Source organism: Octopus sinensis, linkage group LG5, assembly GCF_006345805.1.
Source record: "Octopus sinensis linkage group LG5, ASM634580v1, whole genome shotgun sequence".
NCBI classification, from domain to species: Eukaryota; Metazoa; Mollusca; class Cephalopoda; order Octopoda; family Octopodidae; genus Octopus; species Octopus sinensis.
Window position 1 is genome coordinate 66,895,766 of NC_043001.1, and position 12,270 is coordinate 66,908,035.

Genomic DNA, 12,270 nt, shown 5'->3' on the forward strand with positions numbered 1-12,270 from the left:
GGTAGGCTTACAGTTGTATATATTTTCTATTTAAAGTAAATGTTTTCAAGTGATGTCGATATATATATATATATATATATATATATATATATATATATCTTTACTACCCATAAGGGGCTAAACACAGAGGGGACAGACAAGCGGATTAGTCGATTACATCGACCCCAGTGCATAACTGGTACTTAATTTATCGACCCTGAAAGGATGAAAGGCAAAGTCGACCTCGGCGGAATTTGAACCCAGAACGTAATGACAGACGAAATACGGCTACGCATTTCGCCCGGCGTGCTAACATTTCTGCCAGCTCGCCGCCTGTATATCATCATCATCATCGTTTAACATCCGTTTTCTGCGCTAGCACGGGTTGGATAGTTCGACCGGGGTCCAGTCTGATCTGGCAGTGTTTCTACAGCTTGATGCCCTTCCTAACGCCAACCACTCCGCGAGTGTAGTGGGTGCTTTTTACGTGCCACCTGCACGGGTGCCAGAGGGGTCTGGCATCGGCCACGATCGGTTGGTGCTTTTTTATGTGCCACCGGCACAGAAGCCATTCGAGGCGACATGACGAAAGTAAATAGAGAACCTTATAATCATTAAATTTGTTTTAATCTAAAATTATAAATTCAAATTATTTATTAATTATTATAATGTGAATATCTAGTTGACATGCCCTTTGCACTTATCAATGCATGGATCCTATTAGGCATGCTACTGATCAGATGATGTATATTCTTTTGAGGAATTTCTTGCCAAGTTTCATGCAGTAATCTCAAAAGATCTGGCTTTGGAAATGCTTTCTTGTTTTTTTTAAAAAGTGTCCTGTCCATTATTCCCCAGAGGTGTTCAATAGACCTCATATCTGGTGACTGACTTGACCATGAAAGCTTTTTAATGCCATTCTCTTTCAACCAATCTTGGGTCTTTTTAGCTGAGTGACAAGGAGCCCCATCTTCTATAAATAAAGAGTTTTCTTTAATCATTTCACCACTGAAGAAGATTGTAAGCAGTCCTTTCTGCAATATGGACACATATTTATCTGAGCTTATGTTTCCCTCCCACTCCACCAGCTCTGATCAACCGTTGCTCCAAATTACTCTACAAACCATCACAGACTAGCTGTCATGTTTCATTGTTGGTTGCAGTCTTTTCATGTCAAATTCTTGATCACAGAGTCTTGAAACCCACACTCGTCCACTGTCAGAAAATAAAGTAAATCTGGACTCATCAGAGAATATGACAGTGTCCCAAAGTGCTAGTGGCTTCTCTACCATCTCACTGGTCCAATCTATTCTCCATTTGATATTAGCTGGTCAAAGATGTTGCTTCCTTCTTGCAGTTCTGCCATAGTAGCCAAGTCTGTGGAGATACCTGATAGCTGTTCTGAGACTGACATCAAATTGTTCTGTTATGGAAGGCTGCATCAGACCCTAGTCTGATTTGGCAGGGTTTTTTTATGGTTGAATGCCCTTCCACTCCAAGAGTGTAATGAGTGCTTTTACATGCCACCGACACGGATGCCATTTGCATGACACCAGACTGTGTTTACATTCCACTGGCACAGGTGCCAATTTGCATGACATTGGTATCTGCTAAGACTGTGATTTTGTTCGCCTTGATAGGTCTTACATTATTTACATTTGACAGATATTTGTCCTCATCTTGTTTGTTGTTAACACAACGTTTCGGCTGATATACCCTCCAGACTTCATCAGGTGTCTTGGTGAAATTTCGAACCTGAGTTCTCATTCCCAAGGTATTTTTCAATGTTATTATTATTATTATTATGATTATTATTAGCTTCCGTTACCTAGGTGACCAAGTCAGTAGCAGGGGTGAGTGTGCTGAAAGTGTAACTGCTGGAGTAAGAATAGCCTAGGCAAAGTTCAGAGAGCCCTTACCTCTGCTGGTGACAAAAGGCCTCTCGCTCAGAGTAAAAGGCAGACTGTATGATGCATGTGTACAAACAGCCATGCTACATGGCAGTGAAACATGGGCCATGACTGCTGAGGATATGCGTAAGCTCACAAGAAATGAAGCCAGTATGCTCCGATGGATGTGTAATGTCAGTGTTCGTACTCGACATAGTGTAAGTACCTTGAGAGAAACGTTGGACTTAAGAAGCATCAGTTGTGGTGTGCAAGAGAGACGTTTGCGCTGGTATGGTCATGTGACAAGAATGGATGAAGATAGTTGTGTGAAAAAGTACCACACCCTAGCAGTTGAGGGAACCAGTGGAAGAGGTAGACCCAGCAAAACCTGGGACGAGGTGGTGAAGCACAACCTTCGAACTTTAGGTCTCACCGAGGAAATGACTAGAGACTGAGACCTATGGAAGTATGCTGTGCGTGAGAAGACCAAGCAGGACAAGTGAGACCATAACCCATGGCCTCTACCTGGGATGTAGTCAGTCCACTTATGCATACCTTTCCTTCTTTGGACACAAAACTCTACTTGTGAAGACCTGTTGAGGCAAGTGAGAATCAGAATCAGAATCGAAATCGATCAACATCAATGGAAATTGTAGCTGTGATACTAGTGCCGGTGGCATGTAAGCGAACAATCCGAACATGGCCGTTGCCAGCGCCGCCCCAACGGGCACCCATGCCGGTGGCCGTTGGCAGCCTCGCCTGGCCCCCGTGCTGGTGGCATGTAAAAAGCGCCATCCGACCGTGACCGTTTGCCAGCTCCATCTGGCACGTAAAAAGCACCCACTACACTCACGGAGTGGTTGGCGTTAGGAAGGGCATCCAGCTGTAGAAACATTGCCAGATCAGACTGGGCCTGGTGCAGCCTTCTGGCCTCCCAGACCCCAGTTGAACCGTCCAACCCATGCTAGCATGGAAAGCGGACGCTAAATGATGATGATGCTGATGATGATGATGATTATTCAAGTCACTGCCCGGAATCAAACTCGGAATCTTGGGGATAGTAAGCTGCGCTCTTAACCACTATGTCATATACCTTCATCATGATTATTTTGGTGTTTTATTTTTCATGCTTGCATGGATCATTTGAGATTTTATTTAAGGCATAATTTTTTAGAGCCTCAGTCTATCAATGAACAGTGCAGACGTATATCTTTTAGGGAACTACAAACAAATGACACCATTTGTATGAACAAGGAGGCTTTTGTTTACAATTAGCATGCATATGATGAGGGAGAATACAAACTCTGTCACACACACACACACATAGCATTCGCACAGCATACACATAGCATACATATACATACACACACTTGATAAGCTTCTTTCAGTATCCATTTATAAACTGCACTCTCAAGGTATTGGTGAACCCCAGGCTATAGTAGTTGATACTGACAGCACCCATGCAGTGAGATTGAATCTCTAACCATATGGTGGCATAACTGTAAATTAAGGTAAAATACTTTATAGTATCTTCCTGAAATACCTTGGTGGTGATAGCTACCCAAATGGATAAAATACCTTGATGGAGATAGCTACCCAAATGGATAAAATACCTTGATGGAGATAGCTACCCAAATGGATAAAACTCAGCAGGTGAACAGAGATCAATAAAACATCAAGACTGAGTATTCATGTTGACATAATTCATCTTTTAACATGGTACCCTAGAATAATGTCACTTTTCTGACTGAAACTAATGAAAGAATAAAAGATCTCAGAAACATGTGTGTGTGTGTATGTATGCATACAGAACCATTTTATCCTATGTTTTTCAAACTTAATTCAACAATATTAATCCTTCTGTCAAAAACCATAATCTCTCTTAATCCCTGTTAACAACTACTTTGACAATCTGTGCTCTCTCTCTCTCTCTCAAATGCCAGCCATTCCACATGACTGCCCCTTTATTGCCAGACAATTCATCTAGACTTCCCACCCACATCTAACTCTATGTCAATTTCTACCTTAAACTGTCAACAACTAACCAAGGCTGCCATGTTGCTCTCTTAGTACATTCGAAGTAACTTCACAGGGTGGAATGTTTAGTGTGATACACCTCAGGTACCCCTTATATGACAAACCTACAGAGTAATATGTTGTGGTGTGAAGCACTGCATGTTCCCTAGTATGACAAACCTAGATGATGGAATATCCTGTATGAAGCCCTGCAACTCTCTTTCAGATTCCTAACACCATTAACAATAACAATACATGCCATCAAGGAAGCTTTTATATTGTTATTCAGTCCACCAGAAATAGTAGCCAAATCTTCCTCAAATCACACTTCATGTTGGAAAAGGAGGAACACATTGGATAATGTATCTATAGGAACACTGTTTTACTTTTTGTTGTATAGCCCCAGGTCAGCCTTGATACATCTGATATATGATCAAAGACATTTGCCAAGAATTGCTATCCTGTTTTTCTTGCAGGAGATAACTACATTACCGAAGGTGTCCTTCCTTTTTTTAAGATAGAAGGATGTGATTTGAAGGATATTTGGTTGCTATTTTTAGCAGGTTGAGAGACCATGTAAGAAGACTTCTAATTCACTTGAAATATGCTGTCTGACAAACTGATAGGATTGCCATGGTTAGACAATCATAGGTCTGCTGAATCAACACATTAAACCAGTAAATCACACAAGTGATTGACTTTAAAGAAATCACTATAATAGAAGAATAAACTGTCACATTTTCAAGTTCAGTATCATTAATATAACTGCAATTTTATTTATTGATACCTGACTCCAAATATAATGGGATGTAATATTTTTTATTGATATCTAGTCTTAAGTATTTGGATTGGTTAAAGTTGCATCATATTGGAGTTACGACCAGATTTGGCCTTAACTCAACCATGATGCAGGTTGTGGCATTTTAAAATTCAAACTATAAACATAAATGCAACTACCTAAGGAACTGTAATCAAAATTGTACCTGTTGTGAGGTAAAAATATTGTATTGGCAGAATTGTTAGTGTCAGCAAACATTCCTGCATTATTTACTTAAATCTCACTGAAGTCAACTTTTGTCTTTCTGGTGTTGATAACATAACACACCAGTAATATATCAAAGTAGATTCCTATAATGTATTTTAATTCTGAATAGAGTTATAACAGCTATCAGTTTGGTGACAATGCTGGACATATTTCAGTCTTCTTAGGCTTGGTATTTCAGGTTAATTGGACCAACCTCATAACCATGTCTGAGTGAAGGGAGCTATTTTACTTCACTAGCACCTTCTCTCTTGCAATTAAATCTAAACCAGCGAAGCTATAGAAACAAACAATAAAAAAATCAATGAAGGTTATAAAAGAGATGAAAGAAAGTTTTAAAAATTAGCTTCTTTTAAATATTTGTTTTATTATATTTGCTGTGCTTCTTATGTTTAAATAGTTATTTGTTACTTGTCATAATTCAATTTCTAAGTCCTTCCCCATATCTCAAGTACTATGACACAATTAGGAAGAACTAAATTCTCCTCTAACTATTCATACCTTTAGAATTATAAATTATGTCAACTTTCAAAATACTTTCCCATTTTATTCTGTCAGCTTTGAAAATCTCATTAATCATAGCTTAATTGAAATTTTCAACACTTATGTGTTAAAAATTCCTACCACTGGTTTTCTTTTTACCTGTCTGTAGACAACTTGTACAGATATAATCTGCAGAAGCAACAATTCCTCTTTCTTCCAATTATCTTTTGTCTTCACAATGTCACTCAAACACCCACAACCACACACACACTATATATATATATATATAACGGGAAGCTTTATGAAAATAGACAAAAGACGAAGGCAGGTGGAAAACAAACGAACAATTATATTAGTATGGCGCTCAGGAAATATATAAACAATCATCATATTTTCTACTCATGGATTTGATGACTCAATAGGGTCCAGTGTTACTCATATGTTTCAGTTTTGTCAGGGTTTCTACTGCTTAATACCCTCCCTAATGACAGTAACTTTTACAGTGTACTGGGTACCGTTTTTATTGCACCAACATAAGTGAGGTCACTTTGCAACTTGCTAGAATAATGGACCCCTCAACTGTGTGGGATTATGAAAGAGAAATAGGTAAATTTATATGAGCTGTTCATAGGTTATTCTGTGGTATGAGGAACAAGAACTATTTTATTGTTGTGGAAAAGATCTATGATAACTCTTCATTATATATGGGTGAGTGCGGGGGTGGATGGGATGAAGAACCAGAGTATACACTAAAGATGACTTGTCCGTGAAGGTAAATAGATGACACCTTGAAGACAGAGGAATCAAGATGGACAGGAAATAGTTGTAAGAATGTAGGTGGGAGTGTGTGCTAAAAATGGCTAGAAATAGGAGTGAAGGTGCTTGGAAGTATATTGAGGGTGAACAAGGGTGAAGAGGATTGATAGTAAATATGAGTTAGGGTGGTTATGTGGATCAGGAGAAAGGGAGTGGGTGATGATTTGCAGTACTGAAAGAATGATGTTATGAAATGTAGCAACCGGTTCTACTTTCATTAATTACAACTGCAAAATAGAACAGTTGATAGTTGAGTGGTAGGGGGATGAGTGATAAGGAGATGATGAGTGATCTTACACACACATATAAATGTATGTTATATGTGCGTGTCTAAGCACATGATGGCCAAATGGTTAAGAGGTTTGTTTGTCACCACAAGGTCCCAGTTATAATAACATTACATGGCATCCTGGGCTAATACCCTTTTCTGCGACCTTAAGGTCAACCTATACCTTGTCAAAGAAAAGAGCCAGGAAGACATTGGATGAAGTACTGAAGGATGATCTCAAGACACTAAACCTTACATAGGAGATGTCAAAGGACATTTGACTCCTTGCTGACCCATCCTCCACAACAGAAGTGTTAATGCTGCTTCCCCTACGGAAGAGGATTGGCCTGCAAGAGCCCTGTGCCAGTGCCACATAAAAAGCACCCATGCCAGTGCCACATAAAGGCAGCCATGCTAGTGCCACGTGAAAATCACCTAGCACACTCTGCGAAGTGGTTGGTATTAGGAAGGGCATCCAGTCATAAAAACCAAGCTAAATTAGATTGGAACCTGATGCAGCTACCCTGCTTGCTAGCTGCGGTCAATTCATCCGACCCATGCCAGCATGGAAAACAGATGTGAAATGATGACGATGAAACTGTAACAGCCCACTGAGTGGATGGACTGTGTGATTCATTTGCCATTTTTTGGTCTAGTTCCTTTCCAATTCTACCATTTTTAGTCTGGATTCCTACAATTTCTGCCTTCCACTGCCTTTGAAACAGTGGTTTCAAATTTAGGTACAAGGCCAGTAAATTCGGTGCAGTGAGTAAGTCGATTACATCAACCCCAAAGCCCAAATGGTACTTATTTTATCAACCCTGAAAGGATGAAAGGCAAAGTTGAACTCAGAATGTACTGACAGATGAAATTCTGCTAAGCATTTTGCCCAGCTTGCTAACAATTCTGCCAGCTTGCCGCCTTATTATTATTATTATTATTATTATTAATAATGATGATAATAATAATAATAATAATAATAACGACGACTACGGCGATTTCAAATTTTGGCTCAAGGTCAGCAATTTCGGGAGGGGCTAAGTTGAAATATTGACTCCAGTACTCAACTGGTACTTATTTTATTGACCCTGAAAAGAAGGAAAGGTAATAATAATAATAATAATGAAATTATTGTATACAGTGCTCAGGTGCTCCACAACTTGTCAAAAGTGCATATAAAGCATAAGCAGTAACGTACGAATGTCTTGGAAGTGAACAGTGTATGAATCAGATACATGCCTGCGTGTGTATGGAGGGGAGAAAATCAGGTGTAGTGTTGGTGAATCTCAGGAAGCATGGAAGTTTTGAAGGATGCAATGCTCCGACAACTAACAACTGATGTCGGCAGTCTGTTCCATGCTTCAGCAACTCTTAGCATGAAAAATTGTTTCCGAAAGTCAACCTCAGCGGAATTTGAACTCAGAACATAAAGACAGACAAAATACTGCAAAGCTGTTCATTAAATAAGCCCCGTATGAACGGGACTTCATTATAGCAAGCCCTGTATTTGAGTGGTACATCAGATACCTTATTATGTCAACCACTGAAGGATGAGCTGTAAGGCTGACTTTGGGAAGATTTGAACTCAACATAACCATTAACTTCTACTATTAAATAGCATAACTAGTTACAACATTTCAATTAAGATCAGTTTTAGTTTAAAGCCAGCATAAGGTTACTTCTCGTAGCTAATGTAGAATGTTCTGGAGGGTTTGATAATGGATTCCAAGGTAGGCAGGGACTAGAACCAGTTGTCTGTAAGTAGGTATCAGAATCAAGGAGGTGGTGCGTGTTTGTGTATGGATTAGAAACGAGGGTATATATGTGTGTGTAGAATAAGACGTTACTACTTCCGCTTCCGTTTCCCTGTTTGGAATATTTATTGCTGAGCAAGACGAAGTAAATTTTAAATTAGAGATAATAATTAAAGGGAAGTAACTCTTATAGACCTAACGTTTTATCTTTCTCTCGTGTATGAGTGTATATATATATATGTGATGAGTAAGAGAGACACGAGAGTCAGTTAAAAATCTAGACAAGACATATTACCTAGTATAGCACTGAGGAAATAAGATAGATTAATTGTAGCAGTTGTAAATTTGTTACCTTAACTCTGGCAAGAATTGGTGTAGAAGCTTAGTTATTTCAGTTTCTTGGGAAATGTATGTTCTTGGAGATGAATGTTCTGCTAAAACTAATCTTGGAATCATATATGACATGGAACGGTCTGGTCTTCATTTTGTTTTACTGAGACAATTTTCTCTTTGATGCTCCCTGCTTGTACCTGTTCCACAGGTGTTAACTTAGAAAGGTTCAAGAGGATCATCAGTGGTATAAATGAAGGGCTGCAAAGGTCATAAGCACTGCTCCTTCTTGCAGACCCAGCAAGTAAAATAAAACTTCCTTAAAACATAAGGCAGTGTTTCAAATCAAGACTCAAAAGTTAATAATCAATCTTTCTTGTTTTATTTACCACTTCCTTTTCTAGTCTATAATGTTCAATATTGCTTTATTGAATTCTGTTTAGAACTATTATTTTAGGTTTATTATTGTATATTTTTTTACCTGTGGCATCATACTCCACCTCTATTTTGTTTTGTCAACAGCAGACAGATTAGAAGTCAGAAAACAATGAAAAGGAAATCACTTGTTTTTCTGCCCAATTTTATAGAGGTGGTGAGCTAGTCTGTTGAGTCAACCTCATTATATTACTGGTATCACTAATACTTAGAAGACCACTATCATTTGTCAGAAGTTGATGAGTACTTCATTGAATTTGCAATTCTGTATGAAATCTATTTCTGTGTTTCTTCTAAGGAATCTGAATTGTGGCGTCAGTTGGGCAGATTGAAGAAATCAAAGGGAGACTTACTGTTGAAAATTGCAGACTTGAAGAAAGAAATTGTAGAAATTGAAAACCAGGAGAATGAAGCTATCAGAGAAGTATGTTAATATTTGCTCTCTCTCTCTCTCTCTCTCTCTCTCTCTCTCTCTCTCTCTCTCTCTCTCTCTCTCTCTCTCTCTCTCTCTCTCTCTCCATATATATATCATCATCATCATCATCATCATCATTTAGTGTCCGCTTTCCATGCTAGCATGGGTTGGACGGTTCAACTGGGGTCTGGGAAGCCCAGAAGGCTGCACCAGGCCCAGTCTCATCTGGCAATGTTTCTACGGCTGGATGCCCTTCCTAACGCCAACCACTCCATGAGTGTAGTGAGTGCCAGACGGGGCTGGCAAACGGCCACAGTCGGATGGTGCTTATGGTAAAGTTGAGCTCGGCGGGATTTAAAACATTAAGAGTCGCGGGATTTAAAACATATATATCTGTCTGTCTATCTATCTCTATCTATCTATCCATCTGTGTTTGTCAAGTTATCAATCTGTTGATCATAAAATGTGTTGTTAACAAATTTGGTTCTCCTACCACATGGTTTCATGTTCAGTCTCACAGCATAGCACCTAGGGCAAGTACCTTCTATAGCCCTGGGTTGATCAAAGCTTATAGGCATAGGAGTGGCTGTGTGGTAAGTAGCTTGCTTATGAACTACATGGTTCCGGGTTCAGTCCTACTGTGTGGCACCTTGGGCAAGTGTTTTCTACTATAACCTTGGGGCAACCAAAGCCTTGTGAGTGGATTTGGTAGATGGAAACTGAAAGAAGCCCGTCGTATATATATGTGTGTGTGTATGTTTGTGTGTCTGTGTTTGTCCCCCCCAACATAGCTTGACAACCAATGCTGGTGTGTTTACGTCCCTGTAACTTAGCGGCTCAACAAAAGGTACCGATAGAATAGGTACTAGGCTTACAAAGAATAAGTCTTGGGGTCGATGTACTCAACTAAAAGCGATGCTCCAGCATGGCCACAGTCAAATGACTGAAACAAGTAAAAGATTAATACATCTGGTAGACAGAAACTGAAAGAAACCTGTTGCATGTGTGTGTGTCCTTGTCTTGGAATCACATAATAATTGTAAATGAGTGTCACTGCCATGAAAGGAGTGCCATTCATTTCTAATATTTTCTGAAAACATATCTGACCTTGGGAGAAATATTACCTTACTTGGAAACAGATGAGGGTTAGCAACAGGAAGGGTATCCAGCCATAGAAAATCTATCTCAATAAGCTTAGTCAGATGCAAGCCTGGAAAGTGAATGTTAAAATGACTCTGTGTGTGTGTGTGTCTGTGTGTCTGATTTTGCTATATGTCCAAAATAACTATTACTAACTAATGCTAAAAATACATTTCTGATATAAATAAAAAGACAACATTTTGATGACATCTCAAACCTTTAACATTGACCACTTCTTAATAACTAAAAGATTGTTCCTGGATGCAATACTCCATGTTGCTTGTGTTTCAGGGGAGTGCAGGACATAAATGTATGATGTTTATATCCAACTCAGGTGTTTTAAAAAGTCAATAATTTATTAAATACAAGTTCCAAAGATAAGTCGCTACTCTTAGTTCAAAAGGTTTATGATTACATTTATCAACAAGCAGTGAAATGCAAAGTAATTCTACAAACATCTTCACTTATGATTTGAACCACTTTTCTTCCTCACAAATGATCACATCCATTTGTCAAACATTTTTCTCTCCTACAAATGTCTGTGGCTATGAGTCAAACCATTTCTGTAGAAATTTGAGCACCAGAAGTTCCATTTAGCATTTTGTAATTCCATGTTGCACATCTACAACACTAAATGTCTGTGGCTATGCTATGTACCCATATGAAGAATCGTTATAATCTCCACTTTTGTTTTTCTTTCAGTTGGAATTCGAACAGGCCTTATTAGAAGGGGAACACCAGACTGAAATGAATGAGTTACAGGTTGAGCAGGAACTCATCAACCAACTCAAGAAAAAACATGATGAAATTGTAGAAAAAGCAGCACTGGAACGGGAAAGAGTAAGTGGATTGTGTCAATTACCATAATCCTTAGTTCTTGCTTTAGACTATGCTTTGGTCGCTGAGATCTTGAAAGATGGAACACATTTCATAGGACAAAACAGTAACCCCTTTCCAAATCAATGAAGATTTATCAAATCAAAGAGGATGTATTTAACCTAGATAACTCTAAGTTGTATGATAATTTAGAAAAACTTGTTTATAAACATCAACCAGAGGAACTGGGTTTACAAGGTCTTCAAATTACTCCTGAAGCAGTCCAGTATCGGAATTGTGATTAGTTGATGGTCTCCACATTGGACATCTGTGATCAGTGAGTGCAGTCAGTTTTTGTTTGCAGTGGTGTGGAATCACTGAGTGGAGTTGGTTCAACTTGGGTGAAAATTGACACAAACAAACATGTAATATCTAATATTAGTAAATTCCATACCTGAGTTCATTAACTGCTATTGATACCCATCATCAACTGGACTAAACTGCTATACACTATAGTAAACTAGTTTAGTAATCTCCCTTAATAAACAGGAACAATAGCTTGTTAGTAAACTACTATTTGGTGTACTAGTAGTTGCTCTTAATAGGCATGAGCATTAGCTTGCCAAGTATTTAACCAGATGTTTAGCTGAAACATTGTAGGAGTGGCTATAATGATGGAGTTATTCTATTATTTCAACAGTAACAAAAATCTATTTTCATTATTTAATTTATTAAAACAAACATAACAGTTTTAATTTGTTCAGTTTAGAATTTCATAAGAATATCTCTGTGTTAAAGTATATATGTTGTGGAGGTTTACATGTTTGTATGTATGTGTACACACACACACACACACACACACACATTCTCTCTCTCTCTCTCTCTCT

At 38.6% G+C, this 12,270-nt stretch overlaps 1 protein-coding gene across 13 annotated transcripts in view; it reads left to right on the forward strand.

Moving 5' to 3' along the window:
* The window catches only part of LOC115211639 (pleckstrin homology-like domain family B member 1), a 487,008-nt gene that overhangs the window by 343,613 nt on the left and 131,125 nt on the right, over window positions 1-12,270 (forward strand). For all 13 annotated transcript variants that reach the window (XR_004999075.1, XR_004999074.1, XR_004999079.1 and 10 more), the window contains 2 exons: window positions 9,311-9,436; window positions 11,270-11,407. Coding sequence is in view for 3 of the 13 variants with exons in the window: in XM_036502721.1 (XP_036358614.1) it covers window positions 9,311-9,436; window positions 11,270-11,407 (264 nt within the window). In the remaining 10 variants the exon portion in view is untranslated. The remainder of the gene's footprint in view (window positions 1-9,310; window positions 9,437-11,269; window positions 11,408-12,270) is intronic.